Genomic DNA, 26,447 nt, shown 5'->3' with positions numbered 1-26,447 from the left:
CACAAAGACTACAGGCTTTTTCAAACAGCATTTTTTGTACAATTCTCATTGGAGCGGGTCTTCAAGATAACACAGGTGTGCAGGAGGTCCTCTGATCATCCCACCAATTAACCCTTGTGTGGTGTTCATATTGTTGTTACTCAGCCAGTGTTCGTGGGTCTGGTGGACCCGTTGCATGTTGTGGTTTTTAATGCCTCACAATCAAACACTTTGATGTTAAAATACTCGACAGATGTTTACCTTATCCATTTACAATCAGTATATTTGGTTAATTTTTGCCCTTTACCTTTGTTAGATCACATTCATAACTCATTATTTAAAACGTGATAAAGAAAATCAATTAAAATCAAGATATGAGTGGAAACAAATTTTCAAGTGAAGCAAGGGTTTTCAAAACTACTGACTTTTATTTATTTGAACACAGAAACTGAACCCACTCAGCTGTACAACACAAGCTGAACACATAGAGTAAACCTATTAGTCAAGACAACACATCAGCCCCATTGAACACATGGCCTTCTAGCCACTAGCCTATACAACACATGGTCCTGGCTGCTGACGGCCTGGTCCTGTGGCTGGGTGCTGATGGCTTCGTTTTGGAACTGGCTGATGCTCAATCTAAATGGTAAATGGTAAATGGCGTATACTTATATAGCGCCTTTCTTCCAACAAGGACAGAGGGCTTTACAGTCACAGACCCATTCACCCAGTCACACACACATTCACACACTGGTGGCAGTTCCGCTGCCAAACACAGGCGCCCGCCTACCACCAGAGGCAAGGTGGGGTTCAGTGTCTTGCCCAAGGACATTTCGATTCATGGGCGTGCAAGGCGGGAATTGAACCTGCAATCTTACGATCATGCAATCTTACGATCATGGGCGATCATGAGTCACTGTCAGACTCTGAACTTTCAGAAATGTGAGCCTATAATTCTGAAACCTCCTCTTCTGAATCGTCTCCCTCTACATCATCATCAAAAACGTCTCTCTCTTCTAAAATCAATTCCAGGGCCCTCTGCGCAGAAAGTCTTTTGGCCATTTTGATCAGTTCTGATAAGAAACCACACTGGCAAAGCTATTTTTAACGTGTCCCGCCTCCAATTTGTAGCAGATAAAGAGCGAGATATTAAAGATTCCCGCAAGAAAGTCAAATGGTTAAATGTCAAATGTGCGGGAGAACGAGAGCAAACAGAGTTGTTGCTTGAATTATTTTAACAATGTTGCAACCTTGTGCGGGAACCGCAGGTGTAGAAACAGAACTCACATTTACAGTGAAACTTTCTCTCTCTGCCACTCTCTCTCTCTCTTTCTCACTGGTCACACACACCCACACACACACAGCAGGCCCAGACAGGTGGAGGACAGAGTGTAGGTACATAAAACATCAATTTCCACACTTCTATTAGCCCCGGGTCCAGTGGACCCGAACATCTTATATGTAATAGAAATGTGTTGGGGGGGTATACGGTGTGTGGTCATTAAAAATGTATTCTGATATATGTTCTTCACAGAAAATGAGCCAAGGTCAGTGAGTCTGAGTTTGAAAAATTAATTAATTGTATCATTTTTCTTTTGATAAAAAATGAAAACGGGTCCCACAGACCCGAACACCACATAAGGGTTAAGTTAAACATTTTACATTGAGACATTTACATTTTTGTATTGAATTAAAAAGTTATAAAATTAAAGTGTTATTTAAAAAAAATTTATAAATTGAATTATTGAAAAATACAAGGTGAAATGTAGGCTTTATTTTGAAAGCAGGAACGGCAGAGTAACTTGTTAGCTTGATTGACTGAGTCATGCCGATTACGGAGAATCACGTGGTGTAGTGGGCGTTGATTTTTGACGGCTCCACCCCTCCTTTCCAGGTCATGTTGAACCTGAAGTTCCAGAAACAGTGGGAGTCTTGATTCAAAGAGCAAGACAATATGTTAGTTTGTTAGTTTAGTTTTTCTTTTATTATTATTATTATTTGAATGACTATTGTGTAGTTATTCAAATATTCAAATCGGTTCTTTGGATTCCTCCTTATTGTTATAATCATTTTTATAAGTAAGAATTAAACTGACAAACCCTCTGGGAACAACAGTAGGTGATGGCGCAGTGGCAGGAGCTGCTGCGGCTGGACTTCGCGCTGCAGAGCTCGGTCAGTCAGCTGTATGAGGGCAAGTTTCCCCGGGAGATCCGCCACTGGCTGAGCGCCTGCATCGAGAGCCAGGACTGGTAAGATCCGTCTACCAAGTTGGAAAACTATCCAGCCATCTTTACTTTTTTAACATATTGGAACTAAGACTGCTATTTAGTTTTTAAATCACAAGGCACAACACTACACTTTATTTTTATTTTAAGTAAAATATCTAGACTACTTAAAAAGGAAAGTATGGCAATGGAAACTATTTTTGATCCAGTTTCTGTCCGCATTACTGTGGTTTTTCCTGGTGTTGAAACAGAATTGGTGAAACTAAGATCGTAAAAAAGTATGAAAGTATGAAAAGTATCTTTTTTCCCCTCCAAGACAATGCTATTATTATTATTATTATTATTATTATTGTTATTATTATTATTATTATTATTATTATTATTATTATTGTTGTTGTTGTTGTTGTTGTTGTTGATGATTATGAATAAGCTTTAATAATAAGCTTTCTGTCAACTGCTTAGATTTTTAGCAAAATGTAAAATAATGATTTTCGATGGTTTGTTGTGTAGGGACTCAGCAGCCGTGGATGAGAGCAAAGCTGTCATGTGCCTACATGCTCTCCTGAAGCATTCGGAGGAACAGTGGAACATCTTGCTTAAAGGGAAAATCCTCCTGCAAGGACCAGATTTTTTATGGATGAATAACTACCTGCTGGTAGGGAAGACAATATATTCTTTACATTTCCATTTACAATGGTTACATCATGCTGTCTCCTCACTTTGTGTCTGCATTTGTTTAGATGCATTTTCAAAATGAGCCATTGAAGATGGCTATGATTCTTTCTGAATGCTTAAAAGAGGAAAGGAAAATTCTGGCATCAGCCAATTCAACAGAGGTAGGATGCTGTATATGTGCAGCAGAAAGCAATGAAAACACACATTACCAACTCTTGTAACATTACTGTTTCATCCATTTAGGGTTGTAGTAATCCAGGAATGCAGCTAAAGTGGAAAGAGCTGGATAACCAGATAACTGACCTGAAACAAAGAGTCTTGGTAAATTTTTTGGACAATAGATAGAATTCCAGTCTTAAAGTCCCACTCAGATCATCTTTTGATCTATTTTAAAGTTTTCTTTACCCCATCATCAGAAAAATAATTTAAAAAAACACCAAAAACACAATTTTCATCAGAGGGGGTCTTTAAGGAAAGCAGATCTCAACTTTTTATTGCTTGTCTTGAACATCAGGAAGTAAAGAAACAAACAAAGATCCTGGAGAGCCTGAATGAAAAGCTTGACTTCATACAAAAGACATGGCCAAGTAAAGGTAAGGAAAGAAAAATCAGAAAACAAGAAACAGTTAGAGCAAAATAAAAAAATATAGTTTGATCAATTTGCTTTATTTGTTTTTACCAGTTGAGCAGAACACAGGACTGGCTCAGTCTAGGGCTGTGGTGGAGCAGGAATGTGTGAAGCAGACTGCCATTATACATCAGAGAAAGCAGGTAAGGGCTTTTGAATAATATTCACTGAGCCAAACTGAAAGTAGCAGGAACTGGACAAAAGTGCTTTAAGACTGCATGTGACAATATCAAGTTCTTTCCATAAGATGGCGCTCTTCTTTCATGTTAAACTCCTCAAAGAGTCCATGACCAATTATCAAGGTTTTTTTTTAAACATTTTCCTCTGCTTAACTGTGCAGCTTTACAAACGACACCCCATATAATATTTAATAGTGCAATATTTAAATAAAAAATTCAGGATATGAATGTTTTTATCCAATGTCATTTGAAAGATATAATTTATCCTATCACTTTTCTCTGCAGTATTTTTAAGTTAAAGTTCCATTAGCTGTTCTCTTCATTTGACACATACCCTGGGGGAACTGCGATCTGGGATCCAATTTATGGTCTTGATATGACTCAGCCTGACAGGGGTGGTGGTTCCTCTTTTTAGGAAGGGTGACCTCAGAGGGTGTGTTCCAACTACCTGGAATCACTCTCCTCAACTGGGAAAGTCTATGTCAGGGTCCTGGAGAGGAGAGGAGAGTCCGTCCGATAGTTGAGTGGGAATAGTTCGTGGGAGTTTGCTCCTCCAGTTCATATGTGTTTCGTTGATTTGGAGAGGGCATTCGACCGTGCCCCCGTGGTGTCCTGTGAAGGGTGCTCTGGGAGTATGTGGTCCGGGGAACCTGACTGAGGGCTGTCCGGTATGACCGGAGCAAGATCTTAGTTCGCATAGTGAGTCAGACCTGTTTATCACCGGTTCTGTTCATAGTTTTTATGGACAGAATTTCTAGACACAGCCAGGGGCCGGAGGGGGTCTGGTTTGGGGACCACAGGATTTCCTATCTGCTCTTTGCAGATGATGTTGTCTTGTTGGCTTCGGGACCACCAGCGTGCATTTGGGCAGTTTGCAGCTGAGTGTGAAGCGGCTGGGAGACCGGAGCGTGAGATTGACAGGCAGATCGCAGCAGCCTCCGCAGTAATGCGGTCGCTGTATTGGTCTGTTGTGGTGAAGAGAGCTGAGCCAAAAAGCAAAGCTCTCAATTTACTGGTCGATCTTCGTTCCAAACCGGTCAATATATACAATATGGTCACGAGCTCTGGGTCGTGACCGAAAGAACGAGGTCCCGAATACAAGCGGCTGAAATGAGCTTTCTACATAGATAGGATTCTACATAGATAGGATAGGATATCTCCTTCTTGGAGATAGGTGAATCTCAGTCACCCGCGGAGTGCTCGGAGCATAACTGCTTCTTCTCCACATTGAAGGGAGCCAGTTGAGGTGGCTCAGGCATGCCTTTCTTAAGATTTAGCAAATAAAATCCTACAAAAATGGACTCAAATTGCATGAATCAAATGATAACATCTGATTGTAATGGTGTAAAATTAACATGGAAAGGTTCATGAATTTTCTTTTGTTGTTGCAGTTTGTGCTGGAACAGCTTGTAAGCATTTTAAACCAGACTTCTAAAATAGAGGAAACGCTCCTCGAAGAAGAGCTGCCTGAGTGGAAGCGTAGGAATCAGCTTGCATGCATTGGATGTCCGACTGACACCTCCCTGGAGCTTCTGCAGAATTGGTAACGATTGGTATCTTTAAGAATTTTTTTGTAAAAGGGATGAATAATTTGATTAGTTGCAGCATTCATAATACACAGTCAGATATGTGTCTGCTCTTGTCCTTTTCTTTAGGTTTACGAATGTTGCTGAGGTCCTCCTCAGAGTCCGTGAGCTGCTACAAAAACTGCAGGAGCAGAGCAACACATACAGCAACAATGACACCTCCAGCTTCTCTGCTTCAGTTGCAGAGATCGAGAAATTTACTCTGCTGCTGATAACGAGACTTATCGAAAAGTGAGACAAAGTTCAAATCTTTGAATTAAATTCAGAACATCAGCGACATGCACAAACTGAATCTGAGTCTTATTTTCTTTCTTCCAAGAAAAAAACCTTTAAAAAAAAAGATTTTCAATAGAAAAATAATTTTAGTTGGTGACTATTCTTTTTCTTAAAATAAGATTTTTTTAAGACCATTTTTCTTACCCCATTGGCAGATTTACAAAATTATTTATTTAAATAACATTGTTTAAATTTTGCATTGTGAGCCTAATGCTGACAAGTGTTTTGATGTACCATTTTAGTGCTCTGGTGGTTGAGAGACAGCCTTTCATGCAGAATTTAACACCTCGTCCCCTGATCCTGAAGCTTGGGGTGCGCTTCACAGTGACAGTTAGGTAAGAAAGTTACTCTCCTGCTTTATTTTCCCACAGATTTTATTTTCTCACACCTGTCAACTCTCATCATATTTTTAGGACAGTTCCCCTTTGAAAAAAGTGTCCAAGTTAAAATGGGGAAAAAATATCAGAGAATGAGGACTTTGTGGTAAGGCTGTCTATCACCGAAGTGTAAGTCATTGAGTTAGTGAACGAGCTCCTCAGTGGCAAGGCTCCGGGAGTGGATGAAGTCTGCCCTGAGTACCTCAAGTCTCTGGATGCTGCAGGAGTGTCTTGGCTGACATGTATTTGCAGCATCGCCTGGCATTTGAGAACTGTATGGGACTGGCAGACAGGGGTGGTGGTTTCCCTCTTTAAAAAAGGGGATCGGAGGGTGTGTCCCAACTACCGGGGAATTGCACTCCTCAGCCTGGGAAATCTATGCCAGGGTACTGGAGAAGAGAATCCATCCAATAGTCGAACCTCAGATTCAGGAACAACAGTATGGTTTCCGTCCTGGTTGTGGAACAGTGGTCCAGCTCTACACCCTCTTTAAGGTGCTGGAGGGTTCGTGGTGGTTTGCTTATCCAGTTTATATCTGTTTTGTGGATTTGGAGAAGGTGTTCGACTGGAGTAAGAGCTTGGTTCGCATAGCCGGCAGTAAGTCAGGCCTGTTCCCGGTGTACGTTGGACTCCGGCAGGGCTGCTCTTTATCATTGATTCTCCAGTTCATAGTTTTTATGGACAGAATTTCTAGGTGCAGCCAGGGGCCGGAGGGGGTCTGGTTTGGGGATCACAGGATTTCCTCTCTGCTCTTTGGAGATGATGTTGTCCTCTTGGCTTCATTGAGCCGGGACCTCCAGCATGCATTGGGCATTTCGCAGCTGAGTGTGAAGCGGCTGGGATGAGGGTCAGCACTGCTAAATCTGAGGCCATGGTTCTCAACCGGAGAAAGGAAGTTTGCCATCTCTCTGTGGGTGGAGTGTTCCTGCTCCAGATGGAGGAGTTTAAATATCTTGGGGTCTTATTCATGAGTGAGGGAAGACCGGAGCGTGAAATTGACAGGCGGAGCAGCGTCCGTAGTTATGCGGTCGCTGTATCGGTCCGTTGTGGTGAAGAGAGAGCTGAGCCGAAAAGCAAAGCTCTCAATTCTGAGTCTGAGTCTCAAAGAAAGAGGTGCTGAATACAAGCGGCTGAAATGAGCTTCCTCCGTAGGGTGGCTGGGTGCTCCCTTAGAGATGGGCTGAGAAGCTCGGTGTAGAACCGTTTCTCCTCCACATTGAAAGGAGCCAGTTGAGGTGGCTCAGGCATCCAGTCTTAGGGAAGTCTGGGCATTTCTGCTTAGACTGCTGCCCCTGCGACCCAGTGCCGGATAAGCGGACGAAGATGGATGGATGGATGAGAAAAAAGATCTACTAATTTTCCGCTTTAGTTATGGAAATCTAAGTCTAAATAATATTTTGCTTTGGCAATACAAAGTATTTAAATAAGTAGAAATGGTGAAATTTTGTCTCCTCTATTTAGCGTTGGCTCCTTGAAACAATGATTGCAGCCATTTCTGTTAGTTTGTGTCTCCCTTTTATTTCTGTTTTTAAGCACACAAACTTGCAGCAGTTTGGGCCCTGAAAACATAAAAATCCCAAGTGCAGTGTAAATGGAGTCACACCAAGCCACATCAAGCTAAAGCCAAAAACAGAGCTTTGGAGGCGTACATCCAATGAGACAGTTCAGTTATTCAAGATCACATGAAAAATAGAAATATGAAGACCAGAAAGCAATATTCCTGAAAAAAAGAAGAAGTAAGTGGTAGAAATTAGCAAGCGCTGAAGGAAAATTTGGATGTTTTTGCATTCAAGCCAGCTGTCCTTGAAAAGTTTGGTGCAGTGAAACTATAAAAGTCTTCTACTAGAGGTTTTGTTGATTTTTGTTAGTATGAAATCAGTTGTAGGAGCAGTCCAGAGGTCCCTGGGCTTTGAGGGTTATAGGGGTAAATTTCTTAATATGAGAAATGAGAAAACACAGAATTGTTACCTCGGTTGGTCACCATGAATACAAACAATTAAGCAATATTGTGTGGATTGTGTGGATTGTGTGGGTGAACAGCAACCAAGTTATGCTGATCAGAAATGGCTACCAGAAAAGGGAGTACGTAGAGTTCATGTCAAGAAAGTTTCTTTGTGTTTTTCCAAGTTCTTAGAGGAAAAGTTACTCAAAACTGCTGCTAAGTAGCTTTTTCTTAAATGCTGAAAGTTAAAAAATAATCACAGAGGCCAGTTTAGGTGTGCAGTAGCCATGAAGGGGGATCCATCAAAGATGACTTGTTCTACTTTAATTTTTGCTTTTAAGATTTTTACCAAAAAATATTTTCAAATTTTAGATTCTTGGCCAACCTACCTGACTTTAAATTCCTGCTTAAAGTCAAACCAGGATTTTCCAGGTAGGTCAAAGAACAGTTGGTTCAGAGCTTTGACAAATTTTTATTTCAGATTTGAAATACATTTTTTTGAATTAAGGTCATTTTTCTTATGTTTTAATGTAATAAGGGATGTTGAAGAACCCAACACAACAAATGGGTGAGCGAAATAAGAATCCATTTTGGTACTTAGTCATAACTGTTTGAGAGTTTTGTCAGTAAATAGTATTCTTTGTGCAGGTCCCGTCTTTTTGAGTTCACCAGGGACGACAGTAAAGTGCTAGATGTAGACACTCCAGGTGGAGGATTAATGGCAGAATTTGCTCACATGGTAAGAGTCTTCACAAACTAAAACTTCTATACAATACTATCAAGTATTAAATACCTTTTTTGTGTTTTGCGTGTGATGTTACATGAATTTCTGCAGCTTTTAACTTTTTATTTTCTTCTAAAGTCTCTCAAAGAAAAAAAATCAAAGTCTAAAGGCACAAATGAGGTAAGAGAACCCATTTAGTGCTTCATTAAGACACAATAGTTAATTCAAATTGCGTTCAATCAAGTTGGGCTTTTTTTGTCTTTGCCTTACAAAGTCTTAAACCTGAGTCAGAAACGAGCAATGCTAAATCCGTGGTTGTCATGTTCGTTAAGATTTGGTGAATGCTAATGCTAATAAAGGCTCAAAAGAGCTAAAAAATAATCAGTTTAATTTAAGCACATGCTGGTTTAGGTAGCATTTAACAGCAAAATCATACAAAAACCTTTGAAGACATTGTTAAAAAAAAGTAAATAAACTTTTTTCATAAGGGACTTTTCATACATTTGTAACACAACATGCTTTACAGACTTAGAATAACTTTCAAACTTAAAAATCAAAACAAAAACCTTCACATGAAACAATATAAGAACAAACACAATGCCCCCAGACCTCCATGGGAGTAGAAAACATAAACGAAGAAAGAATGAAATTTGGCTAAAGACTGAAGTGAGAAAACGATTTTCTCACTAATAGATCATGATAACAGAGAGGTGTCACTACGGGCTCCACCCAATCAAGATCCCACTGCAATGACCTTTTTCCCTAGGAAACCATAGTCACTGATGAGGAGGATCCCATAAAGATAAGACTTGATTTTTTTTTTTTATAAAAGTAAAAACTAAGATCAAAATAAAATAAAATAAAATAAATAATTACATGTACAATCACTAAAATTAGACACAACTGATCTCATTAAGGGCATGATCTGAATAAAACATAATAATAATAATAATAATAATAATAATAATAACAAGGTATTATACATAAAATAATTTATATATCAAAAATATATTACTTAATTTCAGCTAAAAGCCAGTTAAAAATGCATGCATGAATACATTTATCATAACCCAGAAGGTAAAGAGAGAAAAAAAGAAGTTTAAGTGATATTAACTAAAAACAAAACAGGCCACAAAATATTTGTATTTCTTTAAGTAAATTGCAGGTACCAACTGTTTTTATTAAAGGTTAACTAAAAGTGTTTGCATCACTTTACACATATGTATTCCTTGTTTGTCAGAGTTATCTGGGAGTCACAGAAGACCTCCACATCATTCGTTTTGAGACGGTGTTGCATCACAACGGACAGACCTATAACATTAACGTGAATAAAATTCCTTTTTTTTAATTTTCAAGTCAGTGTTGAAAAGCAAATGTTCTCTGGTGCTAGTTTTAGATTTTTATTGACCTCTCCTCTCTGATGTTGCTGCAGACCACCTCCCTTCCTGTGGTCGTCATCACCAGCAGCAGTCAGGTTCCCAGTGCCTGGGCTTCCATCATGTGGTGGAACATGCTTTGCACCAGTAAATCTATGGTAAATGGATCACAGGGCTTATATAAAAAAGCACAGTCAATCCAATCATGTACTTGTTCATTATTTTTAGCATAAGATGTTCTTAAGTGGTGCTGTTTTGTCCCTTAGAACCTGTCCCTGTTCCTTGAACCTCCACCTCTGTCCTGGCAGCATCTCTCACAGCTCCTCAGCTGGCAGTTTCTGTCTGTTGCCCAACGAGGACTCGATGAGGACCAACTCTCCATGCTGAAAGAAAAACTAGTGGGTCAGTATTTATTCGTTCAACGTACACTTTGAGAATGAGATTTTTTTTCTTGCAATATGCATGTAGAATCTGGAGTTTGGCTGAAAGTGTATCTTAGCAGAAAGAAGATTTTTTAAAATAAAAATTTGTTTATAAAATGTGAAAGAAGGTAAATAAATTAAAACTAAAAACCCAGAGCTCTAAAATAGAAGCAGACAAATAAAGAAAGACATTGAAATAATAAAGAAGCCAAAAGAAAAAAATTTAAGACACAAACCCATTTAAAAATTCTATAAACGTTTTGTGGTTAACAATAGACTTTGACAGCACTTCAAGAAATGAAGAAAACATAGGTCTTTGCAAAATCAGGAATGTTAGAGATGAGGTTTGAAAAACTAGGGCAAACAAGCAAGAAGCTACGAAATGTTAAGGACAATCCCGCTATTATCAGCTTGTGTCTTTATAGGTTGAAAATGGATGGTTTTGTGTTCTGAACTTGTCTGAGCTCATTATTGGGAGTGGGCTGTAACAATAATTAACTCAGTAAAACACTAAAGCTGCATTACCAGTGCGGCCACTTCACATGAAAAGTGTAATAACACATATTGGGGTTCTAGAATGAAAACTCTCACGTTCATGCGTAACTACTCACGTTTCTTCGACCATTTCGGCTCTATGTAAGAAACGCGCAGCTATTGAACACATGATGCAAGTTAAACGAGGTCAAACCAATCAGGGGACTTGGATTTGGTAGTGATGTATGTTCCTTTTAATTTATGGAAAGTGCCAAGCGTTTGAAAATTGATCAGGGAGGAGAAATTAAGAATTGAGTTTTTTGCGTGGCCAATATCACACAAAACTTTTCAAATATCGGAATAGAGCTGTGAAAGACAAAGCCTGGAGCAAGATTCACGAAATTTTAACCACTTTGACATCACCAAGCCTCTTCCAACTGTTGGTGGTGGATATATGCTAGTAAACAGTAGAAAAAGAATAAGAAGCCCTTCCCTGATTGTCCAGTGTGAACAGCATTGGCTAAATGCACATTCAAGAACCCGCATTTAGCGCGTTCTTGAATTTGCATCACATTCCCGGTGTGTCTGTAGCTTCAGACAGAGTAAGAAAGGACTGAATGCCAATGAACAATGGGATCAAAAGTTTCAAAAATACTTGCTTATTGAAGAGATTCTACACAACAATAGACAAGAGCTAAGCAATTTGAAATCATAAGGAGAGATTGTTTACTGAAAAACGAGTAAACCTAAGCAAAAAGTAACATTAGCCAAGTATTGAGATTTTCTAGCTGATCAAACTAAAACCATCAGCTGGTCTCAATCTTCTGATTCTCATCAACCAACATCAATCAGCAGGTCTGAGAAGAACAGCTCCTGCAAAGAAAAAGAGAAAAGAAGAGATGCGCACAAAGAAAACAGAACCATATGGCTCAAAGGATGCAACTTAACAATATGGTGTAACAGTTGTGTTTCTTTACAGATAATCCTGATGACCTTGTTCACTGGGGCAAGTTCTCCAAGGTGAGGTGGAGGAGTTGGTAGAAAAATGTTGACATGTGACTGTCCTAGCGTCTTAATGCAAATGCATGGATGCTTGAAAGTTTTTAAACTGACAAGTTACGCCAGCGCACTATAAATGCTAGATTGCTCTTCCATCACTAATAGAATAGAATGGAACTTTACTAACCTAATAACTTATTTATTTTAGCTCTAATAATTTCTAATAAAGAGGATTTATATTCTCTAGTGAAATACTATTTTATAACTGTTTCACCTTTAAGGGTTTTTCTTGTCTATGTTAAAAATTGTGATGTAAAGATAAACTAGGATCATATTTATTACAGTCTTTCATTGGCATAACACGGTGACTTTTGATTGTGTGTCAGAATGAAAGTGCCTGGATTTGGATTGATGCAATTCTAAGTTTAATCAAAAAACACCTGGCTGATCTTTGGCGGGACGGGTAAGACTTCACAAAAGTACATCAGGCCTACGCTCTTGTTAGCGTGTACTGAGAGGCTAATTATGAACTTTTTTTTTTTTTTTTTGCTAAATTTTGATTTCAGGCACATCATGGGATTCGTAAGCAGGCGAAGAACCAAGCTCCTGCTGCAGGGTAAACCCAATGGAACATTCCTGATTCGTTTCAGTGAGAGTGTGAAGAATGGAGCCATCACTTTCAGCTGGGTGGATAGCTCCACTGGAGGTACCTTTATTACCTTTTTTTGTATATGGATGCAGATGTATGGAAAGTCAAGTCACAAAAATATATAGTTTGGTGTGTATGAACTATTGGACAAATATGAACACATATCTCATGTGGTGATATGTCAGGTTTACTTATGGTTCTAATTCCGTGGTTTGGCCAAATGCAGCATTTGTTTACACCTGTTCACCTTTGTGTGCATTTTTTCCCTCGTTTGAGTTTAAATAAATTCCTACTCCAATCATCTTTTGATCTATTGTAAAGGTGCTCCAAAGGGTCTTTTAATCCTGATATTTTCTGTTACAATTTTGTATATTTAACTTTTGAAACACATTTTATTCCATGTTTTATCAAGTTTTATGTAATATTAACATACATTGCCAAACACTTTTTTTCTCAAGAAAAGTGCAATATAAATAAATTTGTTTTTTCTGTTTGCTTTAGTTTCACACACCCCTGTAAACTGAGAAAGCATTGTGCACAAATTATAATTAATTTTTTTATTGCATTCAGTTATCTGCGGTGATGTTGCATACATTTTATGCAGACTTTTGCTTATTCCTGCAGAAGCCCACGTTCATTCAGTTGAGCCCTACACCAGGCAGGAGCTTTCACTCTTGTCTCTGCCTCATGTCATTACCCGTTACAGTCTGACAGCGCGCGGAAAGACAAGTAACCCTCTAATCTATCTTTACCCCGACATCCCCAAAGACCAGGTGTTTGGAAAATACTCCAAGGAATCCGGTATTGTGACTTCCGTAATCTTTTCTTCAACTTTCCTCTTAAAACATGCAGATATCGTCACAAACCGTGACTCTCTTCTCTCTGTCTCTGTAGAACCAGGGGCTCCTAAGATAAATATGAAAGAATACGTCCAGAGAATACTCACCGTTACTTCAGAGTAAGTCGTTTAGATGTGACCATTCTTTCAGTCAGCAAACTGTAAAAAACAAAATTTTAATGTTTAGTTTTTTTTATAGTGAAACAACACCCCCTCCTTCTCCACCAAATGGGATGTCCGACATGGATTTTGACATTGTGAGTTTTTGTCCTTTTATTGACACCTGCATTAGTCTATAGTTTTTTTTAAGCAACCCTTGGTAAAAGACATTTTTAAAAAATCTTGTATTTCCTATAATAAATAGAGTATTTTTTATCATCTTAAATGTTTCAATTTTTGTTTATTTAACATATATAATTGTAACTATTATATATAAATATATCATTGTATTGTTTTAATGCATTTTTAGCCCAATCTTGATGCTGGTCAGGAGGAAATCTTGAATGATTTACTCGGCATTTCTGAATCTGACGCCGTCTTCTTTCCGTATGGAGGAATTCCCTACATGGATATGTTCATGTCTTAAAATATTACAGCTTATATAAACATGCCATAATCTTCCTTTTACCACCTTGTGTGCTATAATTGGCCATAGAATCAAAAACAGATTACGGTACACTGAGAATCCTTATCTGTTAAGCACAAATCTCTGCGTAATTTGTGAATACCATTGCTTTATCACAGTTTTTAAGGAGACAAATATTACAAAATCTTCTTAATATTTAGAAATGTTATTTGGATTTTTATGTTATTCAATGGTTTAAAATGTAATGAAAATCTTGTGTTGGTTTTAAACTTTTCTAACAATCTTACAATAAACAATAAGAATCTAACAATAATAAAAACAAAATAGTAGAAACAGCCTCTATTAGCAATTTTGAGCCTCTATTAGCATTAGCAAAACAGCCATACAATATTGCAACAACAAAAAAACTTCAAAAGTAAAACTACATTAAGATTAATGTTGAACACAGCTGTGTTTAAAAGCCAGGGATGAGAAGTGGATTTTAAGTGAAGGATCAAAGCAAGAAAATGTTACAGCAGCTCTGATGTGAAGAAGGAAACCGCTAAATCATTTAGGAGCAAAAGTCTGGCACAAAGTCTGGAGTTTGAAACTTTTAGAGGAAGCTGGGTAGAAGATGTTAAATTTATTTCTGGAGCTGATAATTGTGATGGAGCCAAACTACTAAAAGCTTTGAAAACAATTACAAAAACCTTAAGATGGATCCCAAAATTAAAACTACGTGAGTGGAGGGCAGCAAGTAAAGGGGTGATGAGATCATTCAAAACTAAATTCTCCACAAATTAGTGGAGTAAATATTTAAGTCTAGAAAAAGAATGTAAATTTATTTTCATTTTTTTGTGAGAACCATTACAAAACTGATCAGAAAAAAATGGTTATTGTCACTTGTCTTGGCTACCAGAACATTTTAGACCTTATTGAGATTTTGTTTACCATGTGGTATGTGTAAATTATCCACATATTTTAGATTACGGTACAAAAACATAGTAAAATATATGATGTATTCATACATTACATTAAAATAAGTGTGCCGCAGTGTTAACACCTCCAGGTGGGTAAATATGCTGTATGCTGTTCAAAGCAATTTATAGCAGAACATGATACTGTTTCATCTTTTGTGGGTAAGACCTGAGCTACTTTGAAGTACATCCAACAATTCTTTTACAAGATTGATTAAACAGCATTAGTTTAATTTTCGAAAAATGTTTTACATTTTAGTTCACACTTTTAGAACCCTACATGATCTGATTCCCCATTATATCTTTGAGATTTTAGAATACCTCGTCAAATTTACTTGGTGGTCTCCCACACACATTTTAAAACCTGAAGGGATCACGTGTTCTAAACAATAGCTCCCAAAAAATCTGCTATACCTTTTGTTTTTTGGTAATGAACTTACTGAATTAAAGCTAAAGCTTACATGCAACTAGACAGGTTGCTTTTTGTTTGATATCAGCAACACTGAAAAAAGAACATTGTCTATGTTGTGAAATATTTGTAATATGCTGTAATACGCAAACTCTACATCACAAGTGTATTCTTTGTATTAAAAGAACTTATTTAAACTTTGCTTTAGCGTGCTTTCTTTCTGTTTTTATGTCCCATCACTTCAGGCTCAGTGTTCCCTCTGATGAAGGAATGTTAAGTCCTTGAATGACACAATGAGACAAATACAAACACTGCAAACAATCATTGTGCGGATGGATCTTATTTTGAATTGTATATTAGTTTTATAGATATTACATTTTTGACCTGCTTTCTGAGTTTGACATCTCAGAAAGTGCATTTGCATTTGGATGGATGGAAAGAATAGAGGGATACATACAATAGATGTGATAGATACAGATGGGCTGCACAGTGGGTGGTAGCTAGCCATCTCACCTTCTTATGGTCAGAAGGCCCTGGTTCAAATCCAGGCTAGGTCCTTTCTGTGTGTGGAGCTTTGCATGTTCTCCTCGTGCATAGTGGGTTTTCTCTGGACACTCCGCATTCCCCTCTCAGTCCAAAAACATGCTTGGTAGGTTCACTGGTTTCTCTAAAATTGTGCATGTGTACCAGAGTAATTGTGTGTTCTGCAACAGACTGGCAACTTGTCCAGGGTTTACCCCGCCCCAACAGTAGCTGGGACAGGCTCCAGCAACCCATGACCCCAAAAGGGATAGTGGGTTAAGAAAATGAATCAATAGATACGATATTTTATTCATCCCTGATGGAAAATTCTTCAACAAATCAGACATGAACATTTGTTCCAAATTTAACTGTTTTCAATGATTTGAAAAAAAAGCTCAATCTGGATCGGTTTTATGTTTCATGAGTCAGCCAGCAAACTGATAAAGCAACATTCATATTTGATAGTGGAGAAGATAGAAGATGAATGACCTACTGGTAGTCTACCTTTTTCAACCACTTAGATATTTATAACTTCAATTCCTTCAACTTTATAAAAAATAAATGTTTTATTTTTTATTTTCTTGAGAAAATACTTTAAGAAATTATTTAATGCAACTACAAATCACTTTTTAATGAAGCCATAAAGAAAAGCGATACATAATAAAGCATTACCATTATTATTTCTTGGTAAAACAGTTCATGATACAACAAACCAAGAAAAGATACAGTGTAAACGGTAAGAAAAGAACTTTAATCAAAATGCAAAAACTCACACATTGTACAGTCTGTTGATGAATTCTCTGGTAATTCAAGTTTCTATGAAATAAATACATGTTTCTTACATTCACCATGGCCAGGCATTGCAGAGACCTGCTGGTTGTCTTGCAGCATTCACAGAAACAATCTTAGCAGTGACCCTGCATCTGGAGGTCAATCAGGTCCAAGAATCCTAATACCCATAAAAATAAATTACAGCAGAATTTCACGACAGCTCACAATCTTACAACATCGACAAAGAGTGGTGCTATTACCCAAATATAAGCAGGTAGAGAACAAGGCAAACTTTAAATAAAGTAATGACCTTTGACACAGTATGTGTACTAATGATGAGCCTACAGTAAACTGATACTGTAAACACGAGATCACAGATATTCAGATATCAGATGTTAAGCAGCTTACACACTCAGTGCTCACACACGTGCACATTGTAATTAAGACAAACAAAAAGCAAAGCACACCATTTTAAACAACACACCAATGACTTGCATGTTTCAGAGGCCTGAGCATCTAAATATATATATATATTTTTTTGCTTCATGAAAGGTCCCATGGAGAAGCCTCTGAAGGTTCTGTAGACGAGGTCTAGAGCAGGCTGTCCAGGCTCTTCTCCGTCCTCTCTTGTCCATCAGGAGCTGCAGGCGGGCTGTAGTTTTCCTGGTACTGCTGCAGGATGGTCACCACATCATGGTGGCCAAAAAGCATTGCCTCATCCATTGGTGTTTTTCCCCATCTAGACCATGAAAAGGAATGGCTTAGGGCAGCCCACTTTTGCTAGACAAGCAGTATTTATCACTCTGAGAGAAGTACAGATGTTGACCTGGACTCACCTGTCTCTGGGTGATGGGTTCACCTTGCACGCCTCCAGCAGGAAGCGCACCACTTCTATGTGTCCTGAAAGTGGACCAGGTGTTACAAACACATCTTAAGTGTGCGCTAAATGCATCACCTCATATAAATTATTAATCAGTGCAGGCTTGTTGACCTGAAACTGTCGCTTACCTTCAGCTGCTGCCACGTGAAGAGCCGTTCTGGAGTCATAGTCCCTCTGTTCCATGTCCATGGATGACAACGCAAACCTGCACACACAAAGGTATCTTCAGTCTTCACATGCATACGGTCTGTTGTGGATTAGCCTGCACTTGTGTCTTTTTTACTGTCATCACCTCAGACTTTAAGCATTTCTTTGTGTAAACAAAACAAATATCAATTTATTAAGAGACTACCATTAAAATGTAGCATAAAAATTTACGGTTTATGTTAATCTCCAGTAAGGTTTTGAGGGTGAAAAGCACATCAATTCCCACATTACAATCCATATGTTTTGATTTTTTGTCCTTTTTGTTTTTGCTAGAGGTCACAGGAGCTTCAGTGTCACATCACAAAGAATAAATACTGTTGTGAAAAATAAATGCTTAACCCTAGTGCTATCCTAGGCACTTTGACATTGGGAGTTGGGTCATCTAGACCCACTAGACAGTGCGCTGAACCTTTTTTCTTCAATGATTTGTGAGCCTCACTAGTTTCCATGGATTACATGAAATCCTCTCCACCTTTATCCGCCTTTGTCATGGTAGAGAGAACACGTCAATGGTCATCTTGACCCCATAAGATAGCACAAGGGTTAAGAAAGAGCTTCACCTGTAACTGTTAAACAACCAGAAGACAGCTATGAAGCACAAACTTCCAGAATAAAAGACTTTTAGATATTTTTTGTCACCAGATATTAGCCAGTTCTTTTCTATGTTTCTATCATGTTCTCTGCATTTGGACCCTTTGTGTTTTTTCATCATGATAACAGAAATACATTCAAAAATGGCTTTTAAACTATTTAATTGAAAGCTATTGGAACAACTCTGTATAAAATAATTACAAACACCTAAAATGCTTGTTTTGATGTGAGACACCAGTAGAATATCTGAGATTTGTACAGGAAGGATTTCCTTAAACTTTCCAAACTTGTGAGCTGCACCACATAAACATACCAAAGAGTTCATGTTGCAGAGGCAAAAAATGTCTGCAGGAACTTGTTTTGCTGTTGCTTCTTAAAAATGCATGCTGGTGTGCTAAAAAAAAAAGCTTTGCTGGTGGCAGTTAAGTGAACAAGTTCTATGAGGAATTGTGTGTAAGGGAGAAGTATCACCTCCTCAGGGCAGATACGTCTCCTGTGTAGGCAGCGAAGAGCAGGTTGATGACGGATTTGACCTGCAGATAAAAAAGGAAAACAAAACGTTAACAAGGAGTTTCTGCATCACCTTTTTTGCTTCAACAATTTTTTTAATTTTTAACATCCTTTAATTTAAAATCAGAATAAAAAGAATAAAATCTATCATTAGGATTAAATTCACAAGTATTAGTAGGAATATAATTCAATAATCCCTTGCCTAAAATAATACTTACCTTATAAAAGAACCATCATACAATCATGTATATAATACATCTGGGTATTTCTTTGTTTAATTTAATTTTTTTAAAGATTAGTAAAAAAAGATTTCACATATTGTTTAAATTCATAATTAATAAGACACTTAACATAAAAAAACTGATAATTAAAGGATAAGGTATCGCACGTCTTTATAAAAAAATTCACTTCATCAACGATAAACCTCATCTAATCATGTGAGAGGCAACGAAGACATTACGTCTTGTAAATAGTATATGCCATGTGTCAATGAATATACCTGTTCATAATATAATGGATCTAAACACTCTAATCCAGATTCAAATAAAATGATATTTGAGAATTAGGTCTCAATGCACAAGACATGCTGAGTATAAAAAGGTCAGATGAAATGCAATTAAGGAGTTCTTGTATTAAAAGTATTTATTCTGTCTTTCATAATCTACATAAGTATATTAAGTAATTAAAATTTAACCCCATATTGTTAGATATATGATGTTATATATATTGTTACCACAGTGTAATTAAGACAGATAATCATTATCAGTTTAACAAGAGGCGGGGGTGGAGAGCAGAAAGGTGTGGAGATGGAAAGGGGAACAAGACTTATAGACCGGGATCAGGCTCCGACTGTTCTTATGGGGGGGATGGAAAAAAGAAGGGAGCCGGAGTTTACTAAAAATGTTCTAGAGTTGAGAAGACTTTTAGAAATGTTGATAGAGTCTGAAGATAGAAGTTGAAGGTGTGATGTTGAATGTTGTCAGTGATTATGTCCTTCAGATAGGATGTGAGCAAGAGGAGAAGGAGAACTTCTAGAGAGAGATGGACGAGGTGATCCAGGATAGGGAGGCATTATTGAAAGGATGCTGAGGTTGGACCAATGAGGGGGTTTATGAATGAGGTGAAAGAAATTATGAGGGTGGTAGGTGTGAGTGAAGAGAATACTAAGAATGGGGGTTAGGATAGCAGTGGATAGCAGTGGATGGTTCGTTGTGGTGACCCCTAGTCACCCGAGTCATCCTTTATGGTCAATAAAGATTCTGTAAGAAAAATCCATTCTTCAAACATTAATAGTCTAATATGTTGTTAGGACTGTTAAATGCCACAAAATATCAGAACAGGATCTCTATAAATCCTCTGGTTATTCGATTAATTATGTTATGCAGTAAATCAGAGGTTTCATTCACTTACAACATTGATAATATCCTCCTGAGTATCTAAAGAAAAAATTGCAGTCAATTCTTTTTAATCCACCAAAAACTACAATTCCCAGAACCCCATCTCTGTCGATTCCAAAAGGAGTTAATTCAGCAGAATGCAGTGGTTGGAAGATATTGAGAAATGTCCTCTACAGAGTACAAATTTGCATTACTGGTTGTCAGGAGGATAAACTAAGTTATGATTGTTAAAACTGTTTTTTAGCCTCAAATACAAAAGGGGTTTATACAAATATACACTCTGTTTGTCAGAAGATCCATAAACCCCTATTGAAACAGCAAAATATGTCCAACACAAGAGGCCTTCAGCTCTGATCTACTTGCTCAGCTGTTGGACAGGACAAGTTAGGGGAGAAAAACTGCTTCTTAGATGACAAATAATTTTATTCAGCTTGTTGGGCCACAATCAGTATAACACTGGGGTTCTCAGGAACAAACTCAGGGGTTTGTTCAGCAACAATCCTTTTATTTAGATATCTAGCTTAGTTCAGACACTTTCACTTCATTTTGGCATCAATGCAGTTTGTTTAGATAATTTAGCATTGAGATAATATCAGCAAATATTCAAATTTACTCCGCAAACTTTGGCTTTGGGGAATAGTTGGGGAAAAAAAGACCACAATGATCCTTCTTATTTCTTTTTTTCATTTTTAGCTGAGTTCCTTCAGTTTGCATAACCCTTGTGCTATTCTAAGCACTTTAACATTGGGAGTGGGGTCATCTAGACCCCACTAGACAGTGCACTGAACTTTTTTCTTCAAAGATTTGTGATCTTCACTGGTGTCCATGGATTACATGAAATCCTCTCCACCTTTGTCATGGTAGGGAGAACACGTCAGTGGTCATCTTGACCCCATAGGATAGCACAAGGGTTACATTCTAAAGCCTTTAGGTTTATTATTAGCAGTCTACAATGATATTCAGCAAATTACTGCTTTCAAACTGATTGCTCTCAGCCTTTATATCATTATTAAAATGCAGCACATGACTTTTTGCTCAGTTATTTTAACATTTAGCTAATATTTTAGCATTTTTCTGCTACAGTTATTGCTGCTCTTTTCTTTTGTTATTTACCTTGGTTTTAGGCCTTTGTTAAAAAGTAGTTTTTAGACTGGTTTCTAAAAACGTATTGAAAACTTAGTTTAGACTACTAACAGGTAATAAGAAATATATTCATTTTTCATTCATTCATCTTCTAAAACTGTCCCTTTCGGGGTCACGGGGTTGCTGGAGCCTATCCCGGCCACTTGTGGGCAAAGGCAGACAAACGTTTGAGTATTTTTCCACAGTTTTATTACTAACATGCAGGTTTGAGTGTTTTCTTAATTTGTTGTCTAAATGTATTAAAAGGTCAAAATGCAATAAAATCAGGGAATTAAAAAATTTGTAAAATCAAAATCTAGATTAAGCAAATTATTTTACACTTATGCATCTTATTTTCCTTATGCCAGAGTTAAAATGTTCTTAAAATGTTAAAAAAAAAATCTGATTTTTATAATGCAGACTAGACTCTTTGCTTTGTTTTATAATTAGTCAAGAATAATCTGACCAATCCCATTCCTGGGGGAAAAAAAATAAAAATAATAATCAGGTGTTAAAGAACAGCTTTAGGGAAAGAGCAAAAGAGATATTACAAAAGTGTTTCATTTTATTTTATTGCATGAGACACAAAGGCAACAACAGCAAAGAAAAATAAAACAATGCTTTTACTGTTTTGTCTGTTTAAGTCTTTTCTTTAGAAGTGTTGATTAGAACAGTTTCACATGTCACGGGGTCTTCAAGCAGACACAACAGTATGTCAGTTAATGAAGAGCTTTTACATAATTACATTCTGACAAAAAAGGAAATTGTACGGTCTCAGAATTGTTTTAAAGATTTTCTTTTGACAAAATGCCAGAATAGATTAAAAATTATTGACTGTAACGAATCAAAAGCCAAATTATTTGTGACATTACTAATAATGAGACCCTACAATTTCTCAGTTTAATCAAATGTTAAAGTAGTGATTTTTACAATTAATTTCCAGTTAAACAAATGGTAAAAATCACAATTTTGTCACAAATTAACACTTACATGGAAAATGTGCAAGGAAATCATACAAAACATCAAAAGATGGGATTAACAGACAATTATATGCATATAGAAATGTTGCATGCAAAACAGAAGAGAAAATGAAAACATTCATGACATGTGGCATAAACAAAACAAACAACAGGGATTTTTATGGAAATTTTGGTAAAAAGATTCAAAGGCCCCATTATCACAGAGTAAAATTTAAATAATTACATTTTGGAAAACAAAGAGAAGTTTTACTTTATCTAGAACAGCTCCCACGAGAAAGGATGATGCCATTTATTCTTGTAATTGATCAAAATTAGGATAATTATATAAGGACAGTGGATGCTGATTGGTAGGAATGATTCTCAGTTAGTCCCTCTGTGCTGGTCCAAGTTCAGCTTCTGGTCATGTCTCCTAAATTTGATAATTGAGAGTGTAAACTCCCAAAAATGTCTGATTATCATGACTGGTGTGTCAGTGAGGCTCATCTCCTCTCGTATTTTCACAAGACCTTTCCCTTAAACGTCAAGAAGATCAGCTTAACCCTGTTATCTGGTAGCTTCATATCTAAAGCCCAGGAGAACAAGATGCATCTCCACCTGCGTACTGAAAGAAATTTGACCAAATGTAGGACATAGGTCAAAGTGCCGCTCTAATGATAAAATTGCATACAGAAAATATGGTTATGATGCCCAAAATAAAATCTTGAACTGTTTTTAGTTCATTTAGTGGTACCCCATTCACCCATGCACACAAACATTCACACACTGATGGTGGCTCCACTGCCAAACACTGGCGCCAGCCTCCCACCAGAGGCAAGGTGGGGTTCAGTGTCTTGCCCGAGGACACTTCGACACATGGGCGTGCAAGGCGGGAATTGAACCTGTAATCTTACGGTCATGGGTCGACCGCCCTACCGCTGCACCACGGCCGCCCACAAGTGACATATAAAGCATTTATGAGTCTCAGTTCAAAACGCTTTTCGATTTCCTAAAACTGCAGCGTGTCCTTAAACTCTGACAGTATGAACTCAAATGACTTCTATATTTGAATAAATGCAAACACGAACCAATAACTTCAACTTCACTGTGAAATATTTAAAAGCTGGATGTTTTTTAGAATGTTCCAACAAAAAATATCATATAGCAACAATATGCTTACTAAACCAGCAACAGCAAAAGTTCTCATCTGTCCTCGGCTGGTAGTCACTAATGACGACTACTTTGTACTCACAAACAATGATGAATTAAACCTTATTTACAGAAAAACAAACAAAAATATATGTCCAACAATGTATTGTAACATATATGAGAGAGAGCAGTCTCAAGGCAGATCAGCAGTCACGCCCTCAAAACCAACAGCACAGTTATGCCAAACAGCTAAAGCTTTCCTTTCAGAGTAATAATAAAGGCATCCGCTGAGTTCATGTGCAAAAGGCTTCATGCCCTGAAGGAGTCTTAATGTAGAACATCCACACGCTTCACACATGTTAGGATACGTCAGGAAGAAGTGTCGCTGCTTAAAGCAAAATGCACCTGCTGCTGCGTCCATTTGGAAGTGCAGCCACATATTCATACTGACAGTTGACACAACAGGCAACCAGTATCACACTTTTACAGAGCAAATAATACTGAATAATTGTTGTGACTTTGGGCCAGTAGCTATCAGACTGCATTAATAAAGTTTGGATAACTGCAGACAATTTTTCAAAACACTGAAAAATGACAGAGATTGCATCTTAAGAGGACTAGATCACAGGAAATATGCTACATTTATATTTGTGTCATTTGTGTGACTCGTTAAATGAATCACTGGAAACTGTACTGGTGCTTAGACATTTCCTTGTGTAAAAAAAAACCTGCTTTTCAAAATGCACATGCCTTCACATGGCTACACCTTTTTAAAATAATAGACTGGATGAACAGCACAGGACAGCTCGTGGCTGATTAATGACACAGGAATGTGTCAAGTTCTTTTTAACAGCAATTTTTTCATTAATGACAGATGCATGTTTTACATCCAGTCTCTGCAAATATTTTTTTTTAAAAACTGTTGTCTTTAATAAAGCACAAAAGGTCAAAAGCTTTTCACTTTAAATTTTAACACAAAATCAGCGATTGTTTTGCCAGAATTTAGAATTTCTTAGTAGAAAGTAGGCACATTTATAGACTTAACACACACACACACACACACACATGTTAAACATGCACCACAACAATGCTCTGAGAAAACATGTGAAACAAACTCCAAAGCTGCCTGCTTTGAGCAGCACAACTTCTATTTTTGCAACCTTTGTTATCAGAATGAGTCTCACGCTTTTGTTACAGGTTTACACAACCTTTCTAAAATGCTATAGATCATTCCGTCAGAGCTGGACATACCGGTACATGACAAAACCAACAGTGCACAAGTGTGCACCAAAATCTTACTGCACCTTTTCTCACTGAGTAACAGCCTAGAGTAATAAAAATGAAGTCAAGGTAAACTTCAAGAGGAAACGTAGAAAAAGTCAGCTGCTGTTTGGCTGAATAAAGCATTTGTTAAAATAATGGATTTTTTTTTTTTTTAAACTCCAGCTGCACTCCTAAAATACTCCTCCAAACCTGATCGATGATGATCTCTGTTTAATCTGGACAGGCACATCTCTGAATACGCCCTTGCAGCATACTTTTCTAATCATGTGCAGATACATTTTAAATGTACTGGTTTTAATGTCAGCTTTATGTCCAGGACATATTCTTCCTTTTTTTCCATATTGGTTGGTTGATTTTTTTTTCTCCTTAAAAATTAAATCACTTTTCCACCTTCAGAAAAAACAGAAACAAATGAGGAAAGGCTAATATGCAAAATGGCAGTGGAGATAAAGCAGAAGCTCAACCTGTAAACTGAACATCCGGTTCTAAACAAACAGGTTGAGGCTCATTAGGAATTCAATGCAAAAAAACAAAAACAACTTTAAATCTAGTTTTTTTCTCTCTCCATGAAATAAAAATTAGATCACCCCATCTGCAAAAAGAAACCACTTTACATAAAATAAATAATCTTTTACATTACTTATATACATTTGAGTGACAAAAATAGGTGGAGTTCTTGTTGCAAGAGTGAGGTTGGGGGTGTGGGTGTCTTATAGGTTTCACTCGCCGACTTTGTCCATCCTATAGACTACAGTGGTGAGGCTGTCCTGGTTTGACTCAGTGGGAGAGACTTTTTTCCAAAGGGGGGCTTTCAGAGCTAGCTCTTGTTGAAGGCTCTCATAATCCATAGGTCCATAGGTGTGTTGCTGTTTTAATTGACATGAATGAGAGGTTAGTGTCACTCCCTCTGTGCGCGATTAGCAAGCGTGCGTTCCTGCCACACAAGCAGCTCAAACCACTCAGACTAGATTGATCCCTGGTTAGCGTGGTAGGTGCAGTGACATACGCTGAATTTACTTCATTACACCCACACCACAAGCAGGAAAACAGAACAACTTACAAGCACCTTTAAAGGGATATTTTCTTACTTCTAGTTTTTTTTTGCCACCAGAAGTTAGCATTTGCAACTATATGGCCTCCTTTTTTTATTTTTTTATAAAGAAGTGGTCTCCAAACATTTTTAGCCAAAGGACCAGTCTAATACACAGACTGGTCTGCATAAGACTGAAGTAGGTGACTGTTTTATTTTTTAGCTTCCGTATAACTGTTTGTTCTACTAGATTTCATGTAGGACATTGTGATCAATAGATTTTCCCTTAACTTTACCCTTTAATAGTCAAAGTGGATCCAAAAAAACTTCATCCCGACTTCAGCCTCTTGCAACTTTTAAGGTGTGGTTAAAAATAAAATGCTGCAACTGTCACACAGCTGGTGATTTTTGAAAATAAAATAATAAATGTTAAACTTAGCAGTTTAACATTTAGCAGCATCCTGATAACATTAATAATAATAGAAGTGGATTGGATTTTTCTGTGCTTTTCTAGACGCTCAAAGCACTTACAATGTGTCCATTATTCATTCACTCCTCATTCATACTTGGTGATGGCAAACTACTGTTTGGTGCAGTGCGATTCATGTATTGTCCCCCAGGAGGGGAGAGGGAGTGCTTCCAGACTCCAGTTGGCTCATCCGTGCTCCTGTTCCTGACCGTGTACCTCCCCTTTGCTCCTGCTCCTACACCTGGCTGTGGATCCTGCC

The 26,447-nt window shown here is 37.6% G+C and overlaps 2 protein-coding genes across 6 annotated transcripts in view; one reads left to right on the top strand and one right to left on the bottom strand.

The window, feature by feature from the left end:
• The first annotated feature begins 1,869 nt into the window (after positions 1-1,869).
• LOC101158490 (signal transducer and activator of transcription 1-alpha/beta) lies at positions 1,870-15,501 on the top strand. 2 transcript variants are annotated; one of them, XM_011489603.3, is made up of 23 exons: positions 1,880-2,228; positions 2,715-2,859; positions 2,945-3,040; positions 3,123-3,200; positions 3,394-3,472; positions 3,562-3,650; positions 5,078-5,229; positions 5,342-5,503; positions 5,791-5,883; positions 8,240-8,299; positions 8,406-8,435; positions 8,516-8,606; positions 8,730-8,771; positions 9,832-9,915; positions 10,024-10,125; positions 10,234-10,369; positions 11,843-11,883; positions 12,249-12,325; positions 12,429-12,568; positions 13,136-13,312; positions 13,406-13,469; positions 13,549-13,606; positions 13,819-15,501. In XM_011489603.3, the coding sequence occupies exons 1-23, from the start codon at positions 2,101-2,103 to the stop codon at positions 13,933-13,935; spliced, it is 2,241 nt and encodes a 746-aa protein (XP_011487905.1). In that variant the 5' UTR covers positions 1,880-2,100; the 3' UTR covers positions 13,936-15,501. The 2 variants fall into 2 exon arrangements, with proteins under 2 accessions (XP_020568771.1, XP_011487905.1); XM_020713112.2 differs by lacking the exons at positions 13,406-13,469; positions 13,549-13,606; positions 13,819-15,501 and having other exon boundaries at positions 1,870-2,228; positions 13,218-13,312.
• Positions 15,502-16,552: 1,051 nt separating this feature from the next.
• LOC101161278 (glutaminase kidney isoform, mitochondrial-like) overlaps positions 16,553-26,447 on the bottom strand; it is a 28,792-nt gene continuing 18,897 nt past the window's right edge. For 2 of the 4 annotated variants that reach the window (XM_023951208.1, XM_023951207.1), the window contains exon 15: positions 21,855-25,555. In XM_023951208.1, coding sequence (XP_023806976.1) covers positions 25,507-25,555 — 49 coding nt within the window. In that variant the 3' untranslated portion in view covers positions 21,855-25,506. Of the gene's footprint in view, positions 17,333-17,428; positions 17,494-17,601; positions 17,679-18,742; positions 18,805-21,854; positions 25,556-26,447 lie in introns of those variants that run through there. The other 2 variants (XM_023951206.1, XR_002872585.1) reach the window with 2 other exon arrangements.

Source organism: Oryzias latipes, chromosome 21 (genome assembly GCF_002234675.1).
Source record: "Oryzias latipes chromosome 21, ASM223467v1".
NCBI classification, from domain to species: domain Eukaryota; kingdom Metazoa; phylum Chordata; class Actinopteri; order Beloniformes; family Adrianichthyidae; genus Oryzias; species Oryzias latipes.
This window is presented reverse-complemented; position numbering and strand designations above follow the sequence as displayed.